General features: G+C 64.0%; 1 protein-coding gene across 1 annotated transcript in view; it reads left to right on the top strand.

The window, feature by feature from the left end:
* Nucleotides 1–23,898, top strand: part of Rxra (retinoid X receptor alpha) — a 93,179-nt gene extending 69,281 nt beyond the window's left edge. Inside the window, exons 3-10 of the mRNA XM_046465355.2 lie at nucleotides 1,237–1,387; nucleotides 1,836–2,015; nucleotides 8,909–9,078; nucleotides 12,334–12,463; nucleotides 15,572–15,704; nucleotides 17,539–17,630; nucleotides 19,021–19,126; nucleotides 20,351–23,898. Coding sequence (XP_046321311.1) covers nucleotides 1,237–1,387; nucleotides 1,836–2,015; nucleotides 8,909–9,078; nucleotides 12,334–12,463; nucleotides 15,572–15,704; nucleotides 17,539–17,630; nucleotides 19,021–19,126; nucleotides 20,351–20,498 — 1,110 coding nt within the window. The 3' untranslated portion in view covers nucleotides 20,499–23,898. The remainder of the gene's footprint in view (nucleotides 1–1,236; nucleotides 1,388–1,835; nucleotides 2,016–8,908; nucleotides 9,079–12,333; nucleotides 12,464–15,571; nucleotides 15,705–17,538; nucleotides 17,631–19,020; nucleotides 19,127–20,350) is intronic.
* The last annotated feature ends 255 nt before the right edge of the window (nucleotides 23,899–24,153 follow it).

Here is a 24,153-nt window from a genome sequence, read left to right as displayed (position 1 = left end):
TGCCCACCACCACAGTGAAGGCCCAGTGTGTCCCCAGACTGTGGAGCACGTGCGCACCGGGCATGTGGGGAGCCAGGCAGGCCTCTCTGCTCTGTGGTGGAGCTGGGGGCTCCCTGTCCTCGCCATGGCACCCATGTCCTGATGCCTACCCCTGCTGTACCCAGTGCGAGGAGGCCTCGGGCCTCCCTGCAGCCCACCTGAGCCCTCGGGAGTGCAGCACCCTCACGGGGCCTCCCTGCCCGCCTAGGCAGCTCTGGGAGGGACGTAGAGCCGCTGGGACGGGAGCATGCCCCTGGGCACTGAGGCCCTGCCACCGGAGGCCAGGGTGCTTGCTTTGGGCACAAAACTCTTCCTGCCTCATGAGAAAGGGGATGGGGCTTGGGGGCTGTGAGGAAGGAAGGAGGTGTGGTCCCCGCGTGCAGGGGTGCCCGGGGCTACGTGAGTGCAGTGTGGAGTCTGGAGGCGGCTGCAGACGTTTTCTGCCCTGTCAGGGCTTTGCAGAAGTGGGGGTGCCTGGCGGGGGCCCTGTGCCCTGGCGGATGGCCTGGCTGGCGGGAAGCGCCTGGGCCTGCGCCGGCTGCAGAGCTGGGCTGGAGGCAGCAGAACCCAAAGTGCTGTGTCACTGCAGGCTGCAGCTGTTGCCAGGGAGACGGTGAGTTTCCCACGCCTGCCCTGGCACAGGGGGTGCGGCCCAGGGGTGTGCAGAGCCTGAGCTGTCCCTGCCACCTGGGGGCTCTGCTGGCTTCCTGTCCCCCCTGGTGGCCACACTGCCACCCTGCAGTGTGCAGGGGCCTGTGTGTCCCTGGGGAGCCCAGCCTCCTCCCTCCCTGTGACTGGGCCTGTGTCCTCGGCTGTGTGCTGGGGCCCTGAGCGCCTGCCAGTGGAGGGTCCAGTGAGCACCTAGCAGGTGGGTGGCAGGCAGGGGTGTGAGCAGGGCCTCCTGTGCAGGGCTGGGCTCATGGCACCCGGGTTATGAGGGGTCTTCACACCTCCAGCTCCTCCCTCCTGAAGCCTGGGTCTGCTGCCGGGGAGCCCTGAGTCCGGGCAGCGGTCTGCTGGGCTCCAGCTGGACACTGCTTTTCTGAGGGCAGTGGCCCTGCTGCCCCTTCGCCGTGTGGCCTGGGGGCTCTCTGGAAGGTGGGGTGTGGCCACACCTTCCTTGCCTCAGCTGTGAGGAGGGCCCTGGGCATGCTGCCACCAGCCTTCCCAGGGCTGACCTGCTCCCGTGCCCCCCAGCTCAACTCGCCCATGAACCCCGTCAGCAGCAGTGAGGACATCAAGCCCCCGCTGGGCCTCAATGGCGTCCTCAAGGTCCCCGCCCACCCCTCAGGAAACATGGCGTCTTTCACCAAGCACATCTGTGCCATCTGTGGGGACCGCTCCTCAGGTAGGGCTGCCTGCGGGCGGGGAGGAGTGGGCTGGAGATCTGGGGTGCACCTGGAGGCCCACCTCCGGAGGCAGTAAGCCAGTGAGGAGAGCAGGCTGGCAGGGCAGTTGGGGGACTTGCTGATGGCGAGGGTTGATGAGGGCCGACCTCCTGGGGCTGAACCTGGGCCCAGGGCTTCTGCGTTATTCCATGGAACCCTGGTGGCCAGAGAGTGCAGAGTGGCCCCCCTCCGGGGCACAGTAACTCAGGTACAGAGGAGCCACTGGGGGACTCTGGTCCCTGGGGGGCCAGGATTTATAACCCCAGAAGGCTGAACCGTCCTCAGAGCAGGGAGCCCAAGGCAGGGCCCACCCTGAGCCCAGGCTGGGGTCAGGAGACCAGGAGGGCCCTCTTGTGTGGGAAGGGGGTTCCCACCCAGGGGCAGCCTCTCACAGCACTGCCCCCGCAGGCAAGCACTACGGGGTGTACAGCTGTGAGGGCTGCAAGGGCTTCTTCAAGAGGACAGTGCGCAAGGACCTGACCTACACCTGCCGTGACAACAAGGACTGCCTGATTGACAAGCGGCAGCGGAACCGGTGCCAGTACTGCCGCTACCAGAAGTGCCTGGCCATGGGCATGAAGAGGGAAGGTAGGTGTCACGGTGGGGCGGACCCCTGGCCTCCTGCAGCCCTTCTCTGCTGATCCCTGCGCGGGGGCCTGGGCACCGAGGCCAGCCCTTGACTCCACAGCCTGCCTGATGGTGGTGACCCAGTTGTCCCCTCTGAGGGCATAGCAGGCCAGGGCCCAGCTTGTGGGCCGTAGGGCCAAGATGGGGTGGAGGCGGCAGTGGGGGAAGGAGATGGGGCCTGTGTGGGAAAGCAGGAGACTGCGTGTGCCGGGGTGTCTGACAGCAGGGGTGTGGTGTGTGGTGCGTGGTGCAGGAGGCCTGTAGGTGCTGCTGTTCAGGTTGAAGTGCAGAGGGCACCCTCCAGAGAGCCCCAGAGGGCATCCCGCGTCCTCCCGAGGCCGACTCCAGCTCTACCCCCGGTGGGCCTATTAGGCCCTCAGAGCAGGACTTTGGGGCTTGTCTTATCGACAAGATGCGTGATGGGGCATATGTAGCAACGCAGGCCACTCCCCAGGGTCACAGCAAAATTGTCCGATTGTCCAGCCAGATCCCTGGCCTCCATGTGACCTTGGAGCTATGCTGCCCTGGCCTCGGATCTGTGCTGTCCCCTCTTGCCTGCAGCCTAATGGTCCCTTCATGCCAAGCGAGTCCCTGTTAGGGTGCACGTGCCTGTGCACAGGGCGCACGGAGGTGTGTCCACCGCATCCAGGGCCTGCCCTTATGGAGTTGCAGGTGCTGTCCGGGGTCAGGGTCTGCTGCTCTGTCCCAAGCACCGTCCAGGAGCCGCCTCTTGCTTCCTCTGTAGCGGCTGCTCCCAGACCCCACATGTGGCCACTCTCGCCTCCTTCCCACCAGCCCCTGAGGGAGTCCCTGAGGGAGACCAGAATTGGTGTGTCCCATCAGGAGTGTCCCAGTTGGTGGCCACAGGGCTGCAGCCCGTGTCCGGCCTGTCCCTTGAGTGTGTGTATCCTTGGCCTTGAGGCCCTGTGTTCTGCAGGGCTCCCTCCTGGAGGCCGTGAGCTAGCAGTGCAGTGTGGGCCTGGGGCCTGGGGTGGGCCTCGACTGCGCCCAGCTGCCAGGGCCAGGTGCTTCAGGCAGGCCGTGTTTCCTGGAGTGCTTGGAGTGGTCCTGTCTGCTCTTTGCTGTTGAGGTTGGGATGCTGAGGCCATGGTCACATGGTGGCCTGGGATCCTGGGCTCTGGCTCCCATCCCGTTTACCAGTGGGAATGCAGGGGAAGCAAGTGCCCCTTGGACACTGCGTGCAGTCAGGGAGGGTCTGGAGGGCAGGTACAGCAAAGTCCCTAAAAAGGACTAAGAGCTGGGTCCCTGTTAGAGGCAGGAGGCGAGGCTGGAGTGGGCAGGGGAGGGGTGTGCCCTGGGTGGAGCTGGTTTAGTATCTGACCCGCCCCCCCCCCCAGCTGTTGCCCTGGTGCCAGCACAGCCCTGGCTGTGGGGTGTGAGTGTCTATTGAAAGTGACCATCAGACAGCCATGCAGGGCTTCATGGGAAGCTCGGCGTGGACCTGGCCCAGCCTGGGGGCTGGGCATGGCTTAGGTGACACCTGAGGAATGGCAGGTCAGACCTGCGTACCCAGCTGAAGGGAGCAGCGTCTGCCAAGCAGAGGCGTCAGCACACCTGGCACGTGGGTGGGACGGCAGTTCTGAGTCCCAGAGCGGGACCAGCATGCACGCTTCTTCCCAAGGCCCCACAGCTGCCCCACGTGCCTGGTGCTGTCATGTCCCCTTGCCTGGTGCCCCAGAGGCCTGGGGGTGTGGACGGTGCCCGTCCCATCCTAGTGAAATGGTCTAGTCTCAGCGTGGGTGGCCTGGAGCTCTGGGCTCCTGCCAGTGGTGGGGTTTCGTGCAGGCTTGATGGGTGGAGATCCCTGGGCACCCTGCTGGTGTCCATACACACTCTGCTCACCCCACCTACTCAGTGCCCCAGTGCTGTCCACACTTCACAGAAAGAGAAGTCGGGTGCAGAGGCCTGAGGGCCTGGGGAGGTGTCAGAGTGGCACAGTGCCCATCTGCTTGGTCTGAAGCCCCAGGCCCATGGGTCGTTATTGCCTCCGTTCTGTCTCTGGGCCGATCCTCTGGGCAATGCGTAGCCCTTGAGACCTGATTTATGGGCCATTAGATAAATACCTGGTCCCGTCTAGGGACCACTTCCCCTTTGTCTCCTGCTAGATTTACGAGCTGTGAACGTGCAGAAGAAACCCTCCTACAAAGTGCTCGTGTGCCCCGAACACCAGACTGCAGCTGTGTGGGCAGCTGGAGGAGGGGCTGGCCCCGTGCCTGAGGGACCCTGCTGCCCGGTGCCTGGCCTGTGCGGGTGGGGCACCTCTTACCTGCCTATATCTGCCTGCATTTAGGTGCTGGGGGGTGGCTTCTGGCCTGGACTGTCCCTGGAGCTCTGAGCTCCTCCTATGGCTCTCTTGGGCAGACCCAAGAGACTTGGCAGTGGCGGGTGGAGTGTGTGGGCAGCATGGCAACCCTGGGAAGAGCTGCAGGGCTGGCTTGCCAGCCCAGCGCCCTTGGTCCAGGGCACAGAGGATGTGCGCTGTCGGCTCCAGTCCACTGAGTACCAGGCCTGCTGCAGGTAGTTCTGCTGACTGGCTTGGATGGTGCGGGACCACATCATCCCTCTGCCACTCTCCAGCTGAGAGTGGCCCAGCCAGGTTCGAGGAGCAGCTTGGGGCTGGCTGACCACAGGGAGGATCTGGCCTCCGTGGGGGGTAGCCCTGGCTGCAGGGCAGGTGCCCCCATCCCTCTGGGGGGATGCCATAGGACGATAGCATCTGCGTTGGGCGGCTGCAGGGGCATGTGTGTGCGTGCACTGGCGGGACCTGCTCTGTAGCATTCCTGGCTGGGGGGCGGGCAGTGCCCCCAGGGCCCCTGGCTCCTCGCCAGCCTGCGCCCAGGCCTGCTTGCTGGGGCACGTGGTGGCAGGGCTGGGGGCCTGCAGATGGGCCTGGCCTGATAGGGGCACCTGGCCCATAGGCCGTGCTCCCCCCTGGCCTCTCCCTGTTTCCTTCCTGCCTCCCTCTGCTTCCTGTGCCCCATCCCCCAGCTCCAGGGGCCTGGGGGTGGAAACAGCAGTGTCTGGCGTGTGTGCAAGTGTGTGTGTGTGTGCACGTTGCCCAGGTACGGGTGACCCTGTCCGTTTCCCCCACAGGAAGAGTCCAGCTGGGGTGAGCGCTGGCCCTGTTGCCCTCTGGCTTTGTGACACTGGTCTGTGATTTTGCCTCCCTGACCAGTGCTCTCGTCTGTACTGCGGGGGCATCTGCGAGGGCCCCCAGGGTTTGTTAGAGTGTGGTGGAGGGTAGCTGGGGCTTGGCTGGTGCTGGGATTGGGGCGTTGTGGCCACTGTGCGTGTGCATGTGTGCACGCTGCTCAGTGGTTGTGACCCACAGGGTCTCCAGCTGTGTGCAAGGCTGGGTCCCTGCCGGGAAGGTATCCCACCCCCTCTGAGGTGGCGGGAGCCCAACTTGCTGTGCAGCTCCTGGATGATGCCCTATGCCAGTATCTATTGCTCAGCCTTGAGCAAATGTGGTCAGGACAGAGCATCTCGGTGCTGTCTGGCTTTGGCCCTGCCTGGGGCTGACAGGGGACAGAAGGGCCTAGCTACTGGCAGAGCCCCAAACAGAGGAGGCATCAGGGCCTGGGGGTGCTTGTACCCAATACCCCTGCTGTTGAGCTGTCTGCCCTCCCAAGACCTGCTGTGGCTGAGGGGCTGCTGGGTCCTGGGCCAGCGTGTTTCCTCCAGCTGGGAGTCTGCTATGCTGCCGGACAGGCAGCCTGCGCCACAGTCCTCTGGACCACGGGTGGGCGTCTGGCCTCTGTCTTCCTCCTGTCTGCTGCCCGCTGCTCCCCGCCTGCGCTGCGCTCTCTTGGAAGGATAACGAGGCCCTGTATTTACAGACGCCTCCCGCTCGAGGCTCCCCGGCGCCAGCGGAACATAAGTCAAACATGACTGCGCTAAAAGGTGATTGAGCTGGCAAAACATAAATCCCGCTCCTCCTGCCCCCTCCGCCATCTAGAAATAAAACCATAATATTTATAATGATGCCTCTCTGAGCTGCTGGGGCCCTTCCCGGCTTCAAAGTGCTTCACAAAACATTTGCTAATTAATTCCCGGCCGCCCCCGTGGAGCAGGCAGGTGCCCTAGAGCCCCTCACCCACCCTGCTCTTGGCAACCGGGAATAACCAGCAGCCGGGAGGCCCGTGCTCAGGGCGGCCATTTCCAAGCTCCCCACAACCCAGGACTGTCTGTCCAGGAGAAAACCTCAGAACTGGGCTAACTGGGCTCAGGAGCATGAGGGCAGGAGGCTCTGGGCTGGGCAGGTAGAGCCTGCTCATGGGTCCATCCTGACAGCAGGCTTTGTCATTGTCACTGTGAAGATGAAGAAGCTGAGGCACAGAGAGGTTGGGGACTTGCTTGGGGGCCACACAGCTGTTGGGGTAGCACAAGCTCTGAGGTCATGGGGCTGCCTGATTCCCAAACCTGCAGCTTTGAGCTATGAATTCTCTAGAGATGCCAGCCGCACCCCCTTTGACTCTCTGAGCCTGGACGTCCCCACCTGGGAAGGTGAGGTGTCTGGGCTGGTTGTGCCTTGGGGCTGTGTGTGGCTCTGAGGCTGGAACTTCCGCCCGGAGCCTGCCGTGGGGCCTGGGGACTCTGTCCACCTGAGTCTGGCTGCCGCAGCCTGTTCAGGTATCTGTTCTGGTGGGGGCCGTGGGGCTTCCAGGTGTGGAGGGCTCATCTCTGGGCCCCAGGGCTGTGTCCTCTGTGGCTGGAGGAGTGATCCCTCCTCAGATAGGCGCCTGCCGCATGGAGGGGCCGGGCTGGCCAGCCCTCCCAGTCGGCGGCCAGCTCCACACGTGTGGCTCCCTGCCCCTCCCACCTGCCTTCGGCTTTTCCAGAAGAGCAGGCCTGCACCACGTCAGCTGAGGCTCTGCCTGGCTCCTCGGCCCAGCTGCTGTGTCCTAGGGATGCTGGGTCAGCCTCCTGTCCCGCGTCCACGTGAGGACAAGGGCCCTTGCTCAGGCCAGGCCACTGTGTCCTGGAGAGCTGGCCTTGGGGGCAGGGATGCAGAAGGGTGCCTGGGCTGCCTCTGGGGAGCCGGAAGAGGGGCTCCTGCCAGACCCGCCTGCATGGCGAGGCCGGCATGGGAGGTCCATGTGGGGCTGTTGGAGAGCAGGACTGCAGGTCCCTCAGCCGGCACACTGGGGAGCCTTGGTGCCCCCAGACCTCGAGGAGTACGGGAGGGTGGGCAAGAGGAAAGTGGCCTCTGACCACCTGGGTGGGTGGGGGTGCCACAGGCATGAGTGCCCCTCCCGCCCTCCTCCCTCCTGCTGTCTGCGTTTGTTCTGTCCCTGGGCGGCCAGCGAGAGGACCTGGGCCAGGCAGCCTGGACCAGCGCAGGGTCAGGGATCTGGAGGTGGGGAGGTGGCCGGCTTGCTCAGCTGATGCCTGGGAGGACCTGAGGTGCTGACTGGTGATGGGCCCAGCCTGGGGTCACCATGCAGGCCTGGGACGCAGTGACTGGGAAAGGCCTGGTTCTGTGGCATCAGGTGGGCAGCGAGGGAGTGGGTCCCCCCAGCTGGCAGCGGGCGCCGGGGGAGTCAGTGCCCGAGCACTGAAAGGACACACAGAAGTTGGGGGGGCGCGGAGAGGCCTTGGCTGCAGTGGGGAGCACGGGAGCCCGACGGAGGCGGCTCTGGGGACCCCAGCCCCTGTTGCTGTCCCGACTCCTGTGAGTCGCTTTGCCTCTGAGCCTCGCATCCCTCATCTGTGAGGGATGGTGGACGTGCCCGGGCTCTGGGCTATTGTGTGGAGCCTCAGCTGGGGTCAGCATGCCCAGGCAGGACAGCAAGGCCTTCTGCACGTCTGAAGGGAACCGCCGGAAGGCACATCCAGACCCTCGCCTGCCCCAGTGGCACCCCTGGTGCTGGACAGGCTGGCAGAGGGGGCAGGATGGGTCCCCAGGTGCCCAGGGTGGGTGGCTGTGGATGGCAATCCCAGGAGGGTGGGGAGGAGGCAGAGCCTCTAGGTCCTTAAGGGCAGCAAGGCTCCTGCCTGAGCCCCTTCACTGGCCTGTTCCTCGGGGATGGCCAGAGGCTGGGCCACTGTTGGCTCAGCTGGGCCTGGCAGGACCCTGGGATCTAGGTTCTTTCGCCTGTGGGCATTGCTGTGGTTTATCTTACTGTGCTGCTGCAGACCCCCCGCTGGGGCTACTTACCAGGGCGATTGGCGGGCATCAGCATGTGGCTGGCGGGGAGCAGGAGGTCCCAGGCCTCACGGCATGGGGGCAGGGCAGAGCCATGAGTCCCGAGTGTGGCTGGCGGGGCAGGGCCCATGCCCTCCCTCTGCAGAGCCCAGTGTGGGGGCCGTGGGCCTGCCTTCACGCTCGCCCTGGCACAGTGCTGACCCATTTGCCCTGGCATTGGCTCCTGGCCAGCGTGAGCACTGCTGCAGGTCAGGAGCAGGCTCCCTCTGGCTACGGGCCTTGGCACGGGTCGTTTCCTGCCGGAACTGCCCTCTCTGCTGTATTTCCTCCTTGGATCTCCTTGCCACTTCTTCCAGGAAGCTTCCCGGCCTTCCCCAGGTCCACAGACCACCGTCTCTGATTTGGGGACCTGGGAACAGCCCGCTCTGGGCCTCAGTCAGGCTCCCGCGGTGTGCACGGGGTGCAGTGAGTTAATGAGAGGTGGGCTTGGGTTTCAGAGCACCCAGCCGAGAGGCCGGGCACGGGGCCAGGCTGTGCACGGCGCGTCTCCCTCACCTGGCCCCGGGCCTGCTGGTGTCATCCACACACTGGCTCCAAGTTGGCACGGCCCAGCCCTGGCCACGGCAGGTCCTGGGAGCCGCTGGCTGGCCCAGGTGAGGCCGGTGACAGCACCTTCCCATTGCAGCTGTGCAGGAGGAGCGGCAGCGGGGCAAGGACCGGAACGAGAACGAGGTGGAGTCAACCAGCAGCGCCAACGAAGACATGCCAGTGGAGAAGATTCTGGAAGCTGAGTTGGCTGTCGAGCCCAAGACGGAGACCTACGTGGAGGCGAACATGGGCCTGAACCCCAGCTCGGTGGGTGTCCACCTCTGCAGGGCGGCTCGCTGGCCCCTTTCCTGTGGTTGCTTGCTTACTGCGCCTGAGCCGTGGCCCTCATCCACCTATGTGGCCTCTGCCCAGCCGGGAGACCCTGTGAGCCCCTCGACCCTTCCCTGTCTCCATCCCCAGTGGGGCTGGGGCCAGGCCAGGAGGCAGCTCTGGCCCTGCAGCCACGTCCTGTGTCCCCAGCCATCTCTGAGGGACCTGGGTCCTGGGTTCACTGTAGGGTTTGGCCTGTCTGGGTCCCTGCTGGAGGGTCCCTGCCCCATGCCCTCAGAGAAGGCATGAGGAGCTAAGCCTAGGAGAGAGTCCAAAGAGGTGGGCCCTGAGGCTGGCTCTGCCCGCAGCTGCATGGCTCTGGGCAAGGGACTTCCCTGAGCCTCCCCATCCCCTGTCCACGGGCAGGAGGGCACAAGTGCCGTCAAGGGGGCTGGCGGCCAGCAGTCACTGTGATGCGGTTAATGCAGAAGGCAGCTCCGTGGTCTCCAGCTGCTGTCCTCATGCTGACTGCCCGTAGGAGTGGCCTTGGCATGGCCTTCCCCTGCCTTCCTGGACCCCCCCCCCCCGCCCCCTTTGTCCCTACAGCCACCAGACCGGGACAGGGAGGCTCTCGGGGCTGTCCCTGCCGTGCCCAGGGCCTTGGTGTCAGACCCTCTAGCCTCTCATTGCTTCCCCTGGCCTCACTTGAAATAGCCTCTCCTGCTCTTTGTCCCTCCCTAGACTGTGGGCACAGCCCTGCCTGTGGCCTGTACTGAGCCCCAGGCAGGGGACTTCTGTGCCTGTCCTTCCTGGAGCACAGGCACCTGCACCGCTCTGAGCACTGTTGGTCCCCACGAGCTCACACTGGTGGGGGACCCGTTTATTATGGGATTCCTGAGGAGGTGGCTCACTGTGCCCCCGGTTGGTTGGGTGATGCTGATTGTTGAGTCCAAGTACGGGGCTGGGCGCTGACCCTCAGGCTCCGCTTGCCTTGGGCCCATGGTCGAGATGGCTCTCACGGGTCCCACGTCGGCCACAGGCGTGGCCAGCATGGTGTTGAGACATCATCTGGATGTCTGTGGCCACTGCCCCCCATGGTGGGCTTCCCAGTGCCCCAGGTCCACAGCCACCCTGACCTGCGGGCTGTCCATAGCTGGGACTCCTTCCTTCCAGGAATGGTCCCGTGGAGCAGTCCCCACCTGCTCCGACCCTCAGCAGCTCTGCCTGGTCTGTGGTCCGTGCCCACACCCCTCTGCTCTGGGAGGGAGGGGCGTGGGGAGGGTTGAGACGGAGCAGAAACTGAAGGAGGTGGAGGCTGAGAAATCCCGCCATCTGCTCTTCCGGCAGAGTTGGTGCCTAGAGCCGCACGGAGGCTGCTCAGGGCCAGGCTCTGCCTCCTGTGGACGAGCCACATCCCCTGGCTGGCCTTCTTGTCTGACCTCATGCTGGACACCCTTTGTATACTGGCCTGGGTGCTCCTTCTGTCAGATGGGCCAGCTGGCCCTGGGAGGGGGCTCAGCAGCCTCAGCTCGGGCAGCTGGCGTCCCCCCTGTGTGGCAGGGCCTGGGTGGTCCCATCGACGCTCCTTCAAGGCTGGAGGTGGCAGCTCGTTAGGTGTCTGCTGCTGAATATGGCTCAGAGGGGCAGCCCTGGCCTGAGCTGCACAGGGGGATGGAGCCAGCAGCCCTCACGGCCCCTCCCCCCCAGAGACCCCCAGGCCTGGCCCTGCTGGGACCCAACCTGAGCCTCCCCTCCTCCCGCCACCTGTTCCCCAGCCCCGTGTGCCCCTCCTGCACAGGCCCCGACGCTTAGGACTGCTCTTCCCTTCCTGGAGGCAGCCTGCCACCCTGGGCTCCAGGAGAGCCTCCGGGGGGCTGGCCGTCCAGCACCCGGGCAGAGGCCAGTTCTCTGGGTGAGGCTTCTGAGCAGGGCCGCCTGCTGCCTGTCTCCTTCAATCCGGCGTGGCCGCCTGGGGCCTCTTCTCCACCACGCCCCATGTACCTCTCAGGCCGTCCTGCAGCAGATGGGCAGTGAGGACTGCCGTCCAGCCTGTGTGTCAGGAGGGGAGGCCCAGGCTGAGGCACAAGCTGGGCACCTCAGGTTGGGGCGCTGGGCAAGGGCCTGGTGCCTAGTGAGTGCTGGGGCTCCCAGAGGGAGTGAGTGAGGGGGCCATGGGCAAGCCCCTCTCGGCAGGGGGCCCCACCTCTGCAAGCTGCGTCCAGGGAGCCCTGTGATGACACTCCCTCCCGGCCCCCCTGTGTCCCCCAGCCCCTCCTGGCCCACAGCCTCGAGGTGAGTCGTCATGGCCACTTGAGCAGACCCTTTTATGTGCCCTGGGTGTTTAACTGCACATCTCTGCTGAGCAGAGAGTCTCTGTCCAAGGGAGCCTCGCGAAGGTCCCCTCCTGCCCATGCCCTGGCTGCCGCGGCTCTGAAGGAAGGGGTCCCCTCCCGGGAGCTTCAGGGGTTCCGTCCTGCAGCAGCATAGCCCGGTGCCTTGGCTCCCTTCCCCGCTCCCCCCACTAGGGACAGGAAGCTGGCAGCCCCTCCGGGCAGAACTCCTGGAAGGCATCTGCTGGCCCCTGACCTCCACCTGGGCCTGTGTCTGAGCTAAGGCAGTGTCCACCCCGGCTTCTGCCTGTGTCTGGTAGAACTGGACTCCCGTGTCACCTCGACCACAGTGAGGGGCTGGCCCACCCAGCTGCACCCTCCTCTGTGACCCTGCCCACTCCTGCTCAGCACCTGCTGGGAGGGACACAGAGGTCCTGGGGCTGCGTGAGCTTCCTGTGGCTGTGGTGACGAATCACTGCGACACAGCAGCTCACAGCAGCACAGGTTCAGAGGGCCACGGCTCGTGGGCTCAGGAACCCAGAGTCAGCCGCACTGGGCTGGTCAGGGGGTCAGCAGGGCAGCACCTGGAGGCCGCCATGCTCCTTGGCCCCCGTTCGAGCCAGTGGCCTTTTGTCCCCTTTGACCTCTGCTTCCATCCTCATGGGTCCTCCTCTCACTCTGACCCACCTGCCTTCTACAAGGGTTCTTGTAGTGGCATTGGGCCTGTCCCCATAGTCGAGGGTCATTTCCTGTCCCCAGGACCTTGATGTAATCCCACCTGCAAAGACCCTTTTCCAGGGTCAGGACCAGGGCCTCTCTCGGGCTATTGCTGAGTCAGCCATGGGGCAGGGCCTGCTCCAGGCTGGCTCTGTCCACGTGTTGGCCGCATGGACCTGAGCACCGTGCCCTTTCTCCCTCACAGCCCAATGACCCCGTCACCAACATCTGCCAGGCCGCTGACAAGCAGCTCTTCACGCTGGTGGAGTGGGCCAAGAGGATCCCACACTTCTCCGAGCTACCCCTGGACGATCAGGTCATTCTGCTGCGGGCAGGTGAGGGGCCAGACCTGGCCAGGGCTGGGGTGGGGGCAGCAGTGGTGCGGGTGTCACTCCTGCTCTCTGGGGCTGCAGGGAGAGCCCTGGGGCCTCGCTTCCCTGCCCTCCCTCCTAAGGGGGTCCTGACGGGGTCTCAGCGGCCATCTGAGAGGCGAGGGCTGCTGGGGTCTGCCCACCAGGCCTCTCATGCTTCCCATAGCCTCCCCCACTCTGGGCCGGGGCACGGCGCTGGTGTGACATGGGGCTGCGGTCAGGCTAGCTGTGGGTGCACAGACCAGAGAGGCCACCCGGGGCTGTCTCCTCTTCTGTAAATGGACATGAGGGATGTGCTGACGGAGGCCAGCTTTACTGAGTGCCCAGCGGGGAGCCCAGGTTCCTGCAGTGGCCATGGTGTTGATGACTACCCAAGTCCCCCTGAGGTCCTGCTGTCCTGGGGCCTGAGTGTTCCTACCACTTCAGCCACCTGCTGCCCCACGGGGGGTGCTGTTACCAACCCCAACCTGCAGGGCCTTGGCCAGCTTAAGGCAGGTCCCTGGTGAAAGTGAAGAAAAAAGCAACCAGAGATGGCTTCCTGTGAAGCACAGAATATTCTGGAAGTTACCCAGTCAGGGGCAGAATCGCACAGGCCCTGACCCCCACCTCCCTCTTAAAAGGACTCCAGTGCTCTGTTGGGTCATCCAGATGAGCCAGGATGGCCTTCTATCTCAGGCCCCTGACTACACTTGCGGCCCCTGGCCCCCAGGGCTGGGTGCGCAGCCCCCACTTTTGTGGGTGCAGACTTCTTTAAGAATCTGGTCAGCATTCTGCCTGGCAAGGTTGGGTCCACCCCCAGCTCTGCCCTCACTTTCGGGGCTTCTCCCTCCTCCCCTGGCTTTCTGAAGCCCGCCTGACCCAGAGGTCCTTGGAGGTAACCAGTGGCCAGGTGGGGCATCCCTCGCAGAGAGGAGTTGGTCTTTCCTCACTGGCATGGAACACGAGGACAGCTGGGTTCTTCTTTGGGACCTGCAGATCTTTGTCTGGTGGGCAGACCATGAGGCCTGCCCGCCTGTGTGGCAGAACGGGGTGTTGGGGACACTGGCTGCTGACAGCTGTGGGCAAGGCTGTCTATAGACAGCGTGCTGGCCTTTGGTGTGTCCCCTCCGTGATATCCACCTTCAGCAATGAGGCACTGGGTGCCTGTGTGGCCCTTTCCTCAGCCCAGGACCTGGGCTGTCCAAGTCCCCAGAGTGGGTACACTGCTCCCCTCGGCCAGTTCCTGGGAGATCTTCATGGTGCCTCGCCTCTGGACGGGTCTCCCTGCCCAGCCTCCCGCACCGAGGCTCCTTGCTGGCCCGCCTCTGGCTGCCCCGTGAAGCTCAGACCTGGCTCTGTGCCTGCCCCAACGTTCCACTGGCTTGGGGTACTTGGTGGGGTGGCTGAATCCCAGAGCCAGAGTTGGACCTCCTGGGTATGAGTGCAGCCCTGATGCCCAGGAGGGTCCGACTCTGCTGCGTCACTGTGCCTGTCTGTTCCACGAGTGTCCCTTGAGGGGCTGGCGGTGTCATGCCCATCAAGCAGAGTGGTGGCACTTGGGGCCCTGCTGCACTGCCAGATGGCCCCCCAGGCCCTGCAACAGCCCCGGGGTGTGGGGCCTGCTCAGCTGGAGCCAGCAGAGTTTGAAGCCCAGGCTACCAGGGGCTGGATCTGGTCAGCCCCAGGACAAGGTCTGGCTGGCTGGGGCTGCCTGAAAGGTCAAGGTGCAGGTTTCAGGCCGTGGTTCTGGATTCTGATGGGTTGCCGCTGTCCTGAGAGCCCATGGGGACCTGGGGAGATCCTGGCCTGCCTGTGCTCAGGGCTGACTTCATGTGCGTGTCCACTGCTTCAAGGCGAGGCTCCGTCTTTGGACAGGTGCCCACTTCCCCTGTCCAGGGGACATTGAGGATCAGTGTAGAATAGTCTTGGCTCCTGCACAGAAGCACCCGGCACTGTGCCTCTCCTGTTTGGCCAGTGGGTGGACCGAGGTGGGCAAGGGTTACACGTGTCTTCCAGGCCCTGTCCTCCCTCCCCCCTTCCTCTGGGGCCATACCCCAGGCCGTGCGTTCGGAGACCGCAATCCGCTCCAGTCTGGTCTGCAGAGGGTCCTGCTGTGCAGGCGCCTCCTCTGGTAGAGAGTGGGCTCTAGTGAGGAGGGTCTGGCTGACCTGGCAAGGGGTAGTTCGGCCATGGGGACAGTACACCACTTGTACCTCTGGTCTGCCAGAGATTGGGGCCTCAGGCCATCTGGTCAGCGGGAACTCCCCCTAGCTGCAAGTATTGAGGTGTGAAATGGGGGTCGGGCTTGTGTCCAGGTTCCTTCAAGGGGTCCCTGAGGCAAGTGTGCAGAGCACTCATGGAGGCTGACGCGGTGGGGAGCAGGCGTGGCCTGTGGGAGCCCATCTCCCGGTGCAGATCCCCGCTGCCTTTCCCCTCTGTAAAGCGGGCCAGCGGTTGCTTCATAGGAGTGCAGTCAGCTTGTGGTGGGACAGGCCACAGGATAGGCCAGCGTGAGGCCCAGAGCCTGTGACCACCCGGGTGTCTCTGTGGACAGTTGTGGTCATGGGTATTAAAGCTGGTAAGTCTCAGCTTACAGGCGCCGTGAAAGTCCAGCGTCTCTCCCCCACGCCCTCTTGCTGTCGTCCACTGTGTCTGTCGGTGTGGAACCTGGTGCCAGGAGCGTGTTTTCCTTGAATGCTTGGCCGTTCTGTGCGATGCACGCGGTACACCTTGGTCCCCCAGAGCTGGCAGCAGCGGTCCCTGTTTGTCCCAGAGGGAGTCCTTGGGAGCTCTCCCACTTCCAGGCACGAGCATCCTGCACGTGCAGAGGCAGCTCCTGCGTTTGCTGAGGGAGGTGCTGGACGCAGGGCTGCTCGGCTGTCACTGCCCGTGTGCACACACTCAGGTGCCCGGGAGCCTCTTTTCTGCCGAGAGCACTCTGTGGAGAGAGGGTTCCGTGGAGCCTGCTTTGGGAATGCTGGTCTGGGTTTGGAAAGGATGGTCTGTGACGTGCTGCTTTGGGGTCTGCCTGGGGACCAGGGACAGGGCGGGCCAGGGGGCCTGCAGACTGCCTGACTGTGCCTCCTCCCGCAGGCTGGAACGAGCTGCTCATCGCCTCCTTCTCCCACCGCTCCATCGCCGTGAAGGATGGGATCCTGCTGGCCACCGGGCTGCACGTCCACAGGAGCAGTGCCCACAGCGCAGGGGTGGGCGCCATCTTTGACAGGTGGGGTGGGCGTGGAGTCTGGCCGCCTCAGCCTCCTCAGCACCCAGCTTGGCACCACTTCTGCTTAGGAGAGTCACAGACACCAGCCGGTGCACCGAGTGGGGTGGGGGGAGGTCCTGGGTCAGTGTGGTGTCCGGGGTGGCCGATGGCCACCACTGATGTTGCTGCTCATCTGCGACCAGCTCTTCCTTTATCACCCTGTACATTCACTGGGAGAAGGAAAGCGGACTGTCCTGTAAGGACAGCAGGCGCTGTCAGTCTTGCGGTTCTGTGAACGTGCCGCTGAGCTTGGTGCGTCACAAACCGAGCCGTGATGGTGGGGCTATTGCAGCAGGGCGCATCTTGTGGCCCAACCCGAGGATAAGCACACAGTGCAGTTGTCCCAGGCTGTTGCTCCTCACCCTCCAGGGGGCGTGTGGCTACACCTCTGCGTGTCCTCGGCTGCGGCTCAGTGGACACACTCAGGGGCAGTGCTGGTTGGAGGGCTGCCCTTCCTCGTCGGGCGGGTTCCATTGGGTCACTCTCCTGGAATGGTGGGCCCGTTTACACTAGCAGGCCCTGCTCTGGCCAGCCCCCACCTGTGAACCCAGAGGGCCAGCGCCAGACCCCGGCAATCTGGGGGCCTGTGTGTCAGCTTCAGCTCCTGGAACAGGGGCCAGGAGGAGCAGGCCAGGGGAAGCGGGAGGCCCGGCAGCCTGTTAGAGCCCTGGGTTTGGAGGTGAGCGAGCACTCTCCCAGCTGCAGGGAGACGTTTGGGAGAGTGCCTAGCAGCCGTGGGCCCCGGGTGTGGCAGGCGGAGAGGGCGTGTGCCTTACCCTGGTCTGCGCAGTGCGTAAGGCTCTGCTGCAGGACTCCTTGGGGCCTTTAGCAAGCTTATGTCAGGAGGCCACAGGAGGCCCACTTAGGCTTCATTAGAGGGGCCTATTCCCCCAGGCTCCCAAGGGGTCCCTCTGGGCCACCTCCCTCTGCCCCCAGTGGTTCTGTCCTCATCAGCTATTTCCACTTTCTGGATACGACAGTTTTGGGGACAGGGGCAGCCATTAGGCTGGAGGGTCCCCAGGTCCAGTGACTGAGATAGGCCAGTGGGATCCAGGATCAGCTATGGCTCTCAAAGGGACCAGGAGGGTTGAGGGTAAGTCTGAGCATGCCCAAGAGGCTCCAGGGAGGGGCCCACCTTGCTGAGGAGGCCGAGTGGGACAGTCTCCCTTCTGGAAATGGACAGCTGGTGACAGGAAGCTAGACCTCCTCCTCCATGGCTCCTCCCTCCCCATGGCTCCTTCCCCTGTGGCTCCTCCCTCCCCGTGGCCCCTCCCTCCCCTTGGCTCCTTTCCCCCTGGCTCCTCCCTCTCTATGGTCCTCACCATGTGGCTCCTCCTCCCCTATGGCTCCGCCCTCCCTCCTGGCTCCTCACCTAGAAGGACCGCATCCTCACATCCTCATGGAAGGTCTTCCGTGAGCTAAGGAAATACTGTGGCCAGGACTGTGCAGCTGAGCAGGGCAGGGGCAGGTGGGGCAGGGGCCCTGCCTCCCACATGCAGGTTCACAGATCACCTGGACTCTGAGGTTAGGCGTCCCCTCCTTAGTGCCCTGTGTGAAATTCCACGAGCTGCCCGGGAACAGGTGCCCTGTGGGGAGGCCGTGCCTGGTGTGGAGGCTGCTGGCGCTCAGGGCTTCACTTCTTCCCTTGGGCCCTGTCTGGGCAGCTGCTCACCAGCTTGGCGTGTTGCAGCTGTCCTTGCCACACCAGGCTTCCCAGAGTCCCTCAGGTGTGCCTGGGCAGGGACCTTGACAAGAGGTGTATAACTCCGACCTTGGAATCTGCCTCCTCCTGCAGGGTGCTGACGGAGCTGGTGTCCAAGATGCGGGACATGCAGATGGACAAGACCGAGCTGGGCTGCCTGCGGGCCATCGTTCTCTTTAACCCCGGTACGCCCCTCCTGGAGGCCCAAGCCTGGCCTCTGGCTCCACACTGCAGAGGACAGCCGTGCTGCTAGCTATGCCTCCTGAGGGTTGGCCCCGGGTCTCATGCACAGTTCGCCTCAGCCCGTGACTCAGGGCCTGGTGACAGTGCTGGTCATCGTGGTCTCCAGCTGGGCTCTGGACTTCTGTGGGAGTGCCTTGCTGTCCTGCACTGGCACCTAGGCTCCAGCACAGGCTGGATCTGACGTGTCCTGGTCAGTGTTGACCCCCACTCAGGCCTGCTGTCCTGGGGTCACCAGCATTCTCCAGCCTCGGGTCCACGGCAGAAATTTCTGGGGCCATGGCCATGGGGTCGGCATGGAGCAGGATTGGGGCAGGCCTCGGGCAGGCCTCGTCTCCACCCTCCGGACTCCCACTGCAGAGGCCCCAAGGTAGTGTCCGTCACCCATGGGTACAGCACTGTGCTATGGGGGGCCCACTGGGGCAGCAGCAGGCTGGGCCCCTCAAAAAGCTGGGAGTAAATGGGCAATGCCCCTCATGGCCACTGCCACCGGATGGCCAGTGCCCAGCATGGCCAGTGTGCAGGATGCCCCCTCCCAGGTAAGGGTCAGAGCGGCCAGTGCAGGGTGGAGGGGCGGTCTCGCTGAGGCATCGCCCTGCCGGCTGAGTGGGAAGGGGCAGAGGGTTTCAAAGCTGCCTCTCTCTCTGGGGTGGTGGCAGGACGTGGAGGGAGCAGGCTTGGTGCTGCTGTGGCGGTGTCCCCTGCACACCAGGCCTCATGAGGACAGGCTCCTCATGGCACTCCTGGCCTTGACCCCTGCCAACCCGCAAACCTGAGCCGTGCCTCTTGCCCAGCCTGGCAGAGCCGGTGCTAGTGCAACAGCATTAGCACCCGGTCAGCCGTGCCCTGTGGTTTTGGTGGTCAAGACCATGCCATCTCTGCAGCCTGGGCACAGGCCCGCGGGTCCTAAGCTCTGGACTCCCATCCCAGGCTCTCCGGGAAGGGCTGCAGCTGCTCCCTAGGAACAGGCTTGTGTTCAGGGAGCGGGTGTGACTTCTGTTCACGTCAGGGGGGTTCTGACCTGGGTGCAGTCTCTCGGTTACCGTGGCAACCGGGGAGCAGCTTCCTCACTGTTCAGGTACAGAAACTGAGTCCCCGGAGGTCGAGGACTGACCTGTGGCCATGTAGCTTTCAAGTGGCAGAGCCAGGCCTCAAGTCCAGAGCACCCTGCTGTGAGCATCACGCTGAGCCCCCCTGCATGGGGAGCCGTGGGCAGCCGTGTCCAGGAGCAGGCTGCCCACTGCTCCACCTCCGCCCATGGGCTGAGCCACGGGGTGGATTCCAGAGACAGTCCACACAGCTGCGGGGTCTGTCCTGAGGCTCTTCTCCCTGCAGACTCCAAGGGGCTCTCGAACCCGGCGGAGGTGGAGGCGCTGAGGGAGAAGGTGTACGCGTCCCTGGAGGCTTACTGCAAGCACAAGTACCCTGAGCAGCCCGGCAGGTGAGGCCGTCCCCCAGCAGTGGGCGTCCAACATCGCATACAGTAGGAGCTTTACAGAGGCACAGCATAGGGGGCCGTGGCTGGAGCATGGGCTCAGCTCTGTCCCTGCCCAACTGGGCCCAGGAGGACTAGGGTCTTTCCTCGTTTCTGAGCCCACAGTGCTGGGTGTGCAGTAGGGGGAGCGGGGACTCTTGGGATTCGTGTGAGGTCCGATCCTGCCCTGCTCTCTGAAGGCACCACCTGCCTCCCGCGCAGCCTCCCGGCCTCCTGACCTGCAGACCAGGTGTCGGGTGCAGGGAGGGTGGGGCAGCTGGAGCTGCCCAGCCCCCCTGCCAGCTGGCACGCACACAGTTAGCAGCGTCCTTGCTGCCTGCTCAGCCCTCATCTGGTTTGGTTTAAGGCGAGACTTCCCAGAGGATGAGGACAGGAGGGGGTGGCAGGCGGCTTGTTTTTCCTGGCTTCCTGCCTGGACCCATCTCGCCAGCTCAGCAGAACACGGCTTGTTCTCTGGCCCTGCTCCAGACGCCAGGCTGCATTTGTGCCTTTAAAACGAGGATCCAGGGCTTCCTCCCCGGAAATAAAAACATTGTTAATAATTAATGAGCCCCCCCCAGCCCCTCCAGGGCTGGTGTGGAGAGGCCTGGGCAGACAGGAGCCTCCCAGGACCACCCCGGTCTGTCCCTCCTCTGTACTCTCCTCCCGGGGGTCTGCAGTGGCTGTCCCTCATCATGTCCCTCCTCCCAGTGCCCCTGAGACCTCTTTCCCTCTCCTCCCACGATTCCTTTCCAGGAGACTTCCCAGGGTGGGCAGGGCCTTAGCAGCCAACCCCCACCACGGCCGGTCCTCTGGCCCCACCTCAGTTAGGGCTGTCCTGGGCAGGGGTGGCCCTGTGCCCGTGGGGGCGTGGTGGGAGGGGCTGGCTCCAGCACAGAGCGCTCCTGCTCCACTGGGCACTGCCTGCCAAGCCCTGGCATCGCCTGGGCGCCACTCACGCCCTCCCAGCAGAGGCTCCCAGACCCCCAGTTCATGCCGTTGCTCTCCCCTTAAGGTCCCGCTGTGGCCCCACTGCCTGTGGGACAGGCCCATGTTCATAAGTGCTCCATCAGGCCCACTGGACCTGCCCTGGCCGGCCACCGTGGCGTCACCAAGGTCCTTCCTCACAGCCCTCGGCCCGAGGTCTTCTTGGAGTGCCCGGCCCCTCCTCATTCACCCGCTCTCTGACAGGTTTGCCAAGCTCCTGCTGCGCCTGCCGGCCCTGCGCTCCATCGGGCTCAAGTGCCTGGAGCACCTCTTCTTCTTCAAGCTCATTGGGGACACGCCCATCGACACCTTCCTCATGGAGATGCTGGAGGCCCCACACCAGACCACCTAGGCCTGCGCCGGCCTGTGCGCTGCCCGGTCCGGGCCCCGCCTGGACGCAGCTGCTCTGCTCGGCTCTAGCCCTGCCCCTGCCCTCCCCGCCTGGCCTGTGTGGACCTGTGGGTGCAGTTTGTCGCTGCCATCCCAAGAGATGTTTGCCACCTCGTCATCTTTACCACTGCTTGTCTCTGGCCCAGGCTGTGGCTGTTCCAGGGCAGCAGCCAGGGTGACCGGAACTGGCAAGACCCAGGCCCCTCTGCCGGCTCTGGCAGGCCCCCTGCTGTGTCGCCTGCAGGGTGCCGTGGAGCTCCGGGGCCTCAGGGCCTAGAGCTGGGGGAGCAGCAGGCGCCTCGTTTGGGTTGTCCTTTGCTGTTGCTGGTTCTAGGGATGCCCTGCGCGCGCCCCCTGGAGTGAGCCATCTCCTGCTCTGAGTACCGGAGCCTGGCCAGCCGTGAGGGCCTGTCCGGGTCAGGAGGAAGGGCCGGTGGGGCAGGCCGGCATCTCATTGCAAAAGACCCCCCCTGCCCCTGGGAGCCAAGAGGGGCCCGTGGGCTGCAGGCCGCACTGTGCTTGGCGTGGAGGTGGATAGCCCTGTTTTCCAAAGATAATTTGCAGCTTGGCCCCGGGACACTGAGAACACAAGCTGACCTCTGCAAGGCTTGGGCCACCTGGAGGCTGCAGGAATGAGGGCCATTGGTTTCTTCTTGTCATTGTGTGGTTCCGGCTTCTCCCCACCCTATGTTCCCATTCAGCCAGGGTGACGGACCCTCATCCCTGGCCCATTCCCTACCCAAGTCTTCCCTTGCAGTCTGCGAGGTGGACCGAGGCTAGTCCTCACTTCCTGGACGGCCCAGTCTCAGGCGGGTGGTGTGTCACCCTCTTAGTGGCCTTGTGGGCAGCACACAGGCTGTCCTGTCCCCATGTAGTTCCACTGGCTTCATGTGTGGATGGCGGCCACCCCGATGGCTTCTGTGAGGGACGGGAGGCTAGAGGCTGCCTGGCTCTCTCAGAGGGAGGCAGGAGGCAGTGAGACCCAGAGGGACTCCTGGGTGACGAGCCACGTGGGTGGGCAGAAGCACTGTGTCCTGGAGCAGCTGACACCCTGTGGGACCCCCGTATGGATTCTTCTCTGGCTGGCTGGTTCTGTCTGGAAGATTCTGCAGGCCTTGCCAGAGCCCCCAGCACCACGTTGTCTGTGGACGACGTTTGCCCAGAACCTTAACTGGGGGCTCCATCTCACGCCCACCCTGAAGGGTGGAGGGCTGCTGCTTCCTGGCTCAGCCCCATCCAGCCAGGCCCCTCCCGCGCGGCCTGCTGGGCTCCAAGGTGTGGGCTGCTCTCAGGTTGGACTGGCCTCTTTGCACTGTAAGCCCCCTGGGCGCCAGGACTTGGATGCTCACTTCTCAGACCCCGTTGGGGTGGGGAGGTGTCACAGGGAAGGGCCTGTGTCTCCCCAACCTCTGCAGAGGTGCACTGCCCCTGGCGGAAGGAGGAATCTGAGGTTGGTGGGGGGTGCTGGGAGGGGTCAATTGCCAGGCCTCCGCGGGAAAGGTGTGTCGGTCCCTAACTGAGGTACTTGGGCAGAGGCTGCAGCCCAGTCTGCTGGAGGCAGAGGCCATCAAAGATTCCAGAAGCGTCCTCCCTCACCCTGCCCCTCTTCTCAGCACGGCTCGGGCACACACAAAGGAGAACTTCGCGCTTGTACCGGGGCCGGTTGCCCCTCCTCCCAGACTTTCCTGGGAAGTCTTGGCGGCCTTTGGGACATGGTGGGACAGGCAGAGGGCGTGAGCTCTGCAGGTCCCCGTTCCCCACCCAGCACTGTGCCTTCTGCACCCGATGTGCCCAGCACTCACGCCGCCCCGCCACATGCGCTGCCCGAAGCCCTGGGTGGGGTTTCCCAGGGACTTCTCTGTTTGGGGGCCCAGCTCTCTGTAAAGCACTGAGGTCCCCGGCCACCACCTCCCGACACCAGAACCCCAGTCCCCCTGGTCCGTGCAGCCTTGTCCGCTGTCCTGCGTCACCTTAGACTGTCCCGTGGGCTCCCCTTCCCTTCTCGTTAGTCTCACTGTCACATTCTGTGTGTACAATGCTGTTTGTCTGCAGGGGATCCGTGGACGGGCAAGTGGTCCTGGAGGGAGGCAGGGTGTCGACCAGGCCTTTAGTAGTGTTACCAATCTGGCGCAATTAAGGTGATTTTTTTGTAATTATTATTATTTTGGTGGGACAATCTTTAATTTTCTAAAGATAGCACTAACAGCGGCTCATTAGCCACCGTGCCCATGCCCGCCTTGGCCTGGTGGGACAACAGGGCTGCTTCCCGCTGCTGCCTCCTGGGTCCCTGGGCCTCAGGTGCCTAAGCATACTCCTCTGCTGTGTCACCTTCCTGCCTGGACATTCAGATGGCATGCCCCAGCTGGGAAGTGAGGACGGCCGGAGCCAGGTGGCCTGCCCGGGATGTGTCAGCCGTCGTCACTCTGGAAGCACATGGTCTCTGCGGGAAGTCGGCCGCACACCATCAGTTTGCCAAGTCAGCGCTCCCAGGGACTCCAGGCTGGCACCTGTGACAGTGCAGAGCCCCCTGCCCAAGGGGTTCCCAGGGGGTCCTGCTGGAGCAGGCACCAAGCGGGTGATCAGCTGATGTCCCCATCATGGAACTGGGGTGTGTGACCTGGGCCCTGTCCACACAGGTGTGTGGCAAGCACGTGAGTGCTGTGCAGACTGGGAAGGCCACGCACCAGGGACAGGAGGCGCGTCTCGGTGGCCAGTGTTCTGTTTGTTTTTAACTGACTCCCTGTTCTGTAAATTTGCTTCCTGTGAGCAAGTGCTGAGGACCCCGAGTGGGGTGGGGTCGAGTGAGTCCCCGCGGCCAGGGGGTGCATCTATTTTAAGATGCCCGGAGCAGCGGCTTAGCCGGTCCCAGTCTGTAGCTGCCTCAGCTGGGATGCCGCTGCGGCCTTAGCGAGGGTGACGCATCCGCAGAGATAGAGAAGGTGTCTAACGCGTCGGGAAAGGTAAAAGAATCTATTTTTGTACAAATGTAATTCTACCCCTCATGTATGTGGGTGATGTGGCCAGGTGGGACCCTTCTGTCTCTGCTTCTGGCAGTCTGGATGGATCCTGGGGACCCCGTGGGGACCTCCGTGAGACCAGCAGGTGGCTGCCATCCTGGGGGCGGGAAGGTGGGCCTGAGCCCGCAGGGTCTCCTTCCCCTTTCGAGTGGCCTGTGACACCGTGCTCCGTCCCTGGCAACCTGCCTTCCTGCGGTCTGACTGTGAAGTTCTTCCCTGCGTAACTGTTCTCTGAACATCGCGTGGCGGACGCCAGGGCTCCGCCCACGGTGGTGTTGGAATTGTGGAAAAGAAACCCATGGAGACATAACGTGAGCGGAGAAACAAAACCTGAGTGTTTCAGAACACGCCTCCCGCCGTCCTGTCTGTTCTGCGCAGGGGCTTCCTGTGGGTCTAGGGCCACCACGTCCCCTGCCCTCCTGCCTCTCTCTACCCGTCGGGGTCGGGCCTCAAGGCAGTGGGGCTTGAACTTCAGGCTCTGCCATTTCTCCACCCTGTGTCCCCTCTGATGCTCCTGGGCACCTGGTTTAGTCTGTAGTGAGGCCAGTGGAGGAAGCCTCCATTGGCACCCGGGGCACCATGAGTGGATGTGCCCATGTG

The sequence above is a fragment of the Marmota monax genome, unplaced genomic scaffold (assembly GCF_021218885.2).
Source record: "Marmota monax isolate L192 unplaced genomic scaffold, Marmota_monax_Labrador192_F-V1.1 WCK01_AAM20220418_F8-fsc00167, whole genome shotgun sequence".
Taxonomy (NCBI): Eukaryota; Metazoa; Chordata; class Mammalia; order Rodentia; family Sciuridae; genus Marmota; species Marmota monax.
Note: the sequence above shows the minus strand (reverse complement) of the source record. Positions and strands in the feature narration are given on the sequence as shown.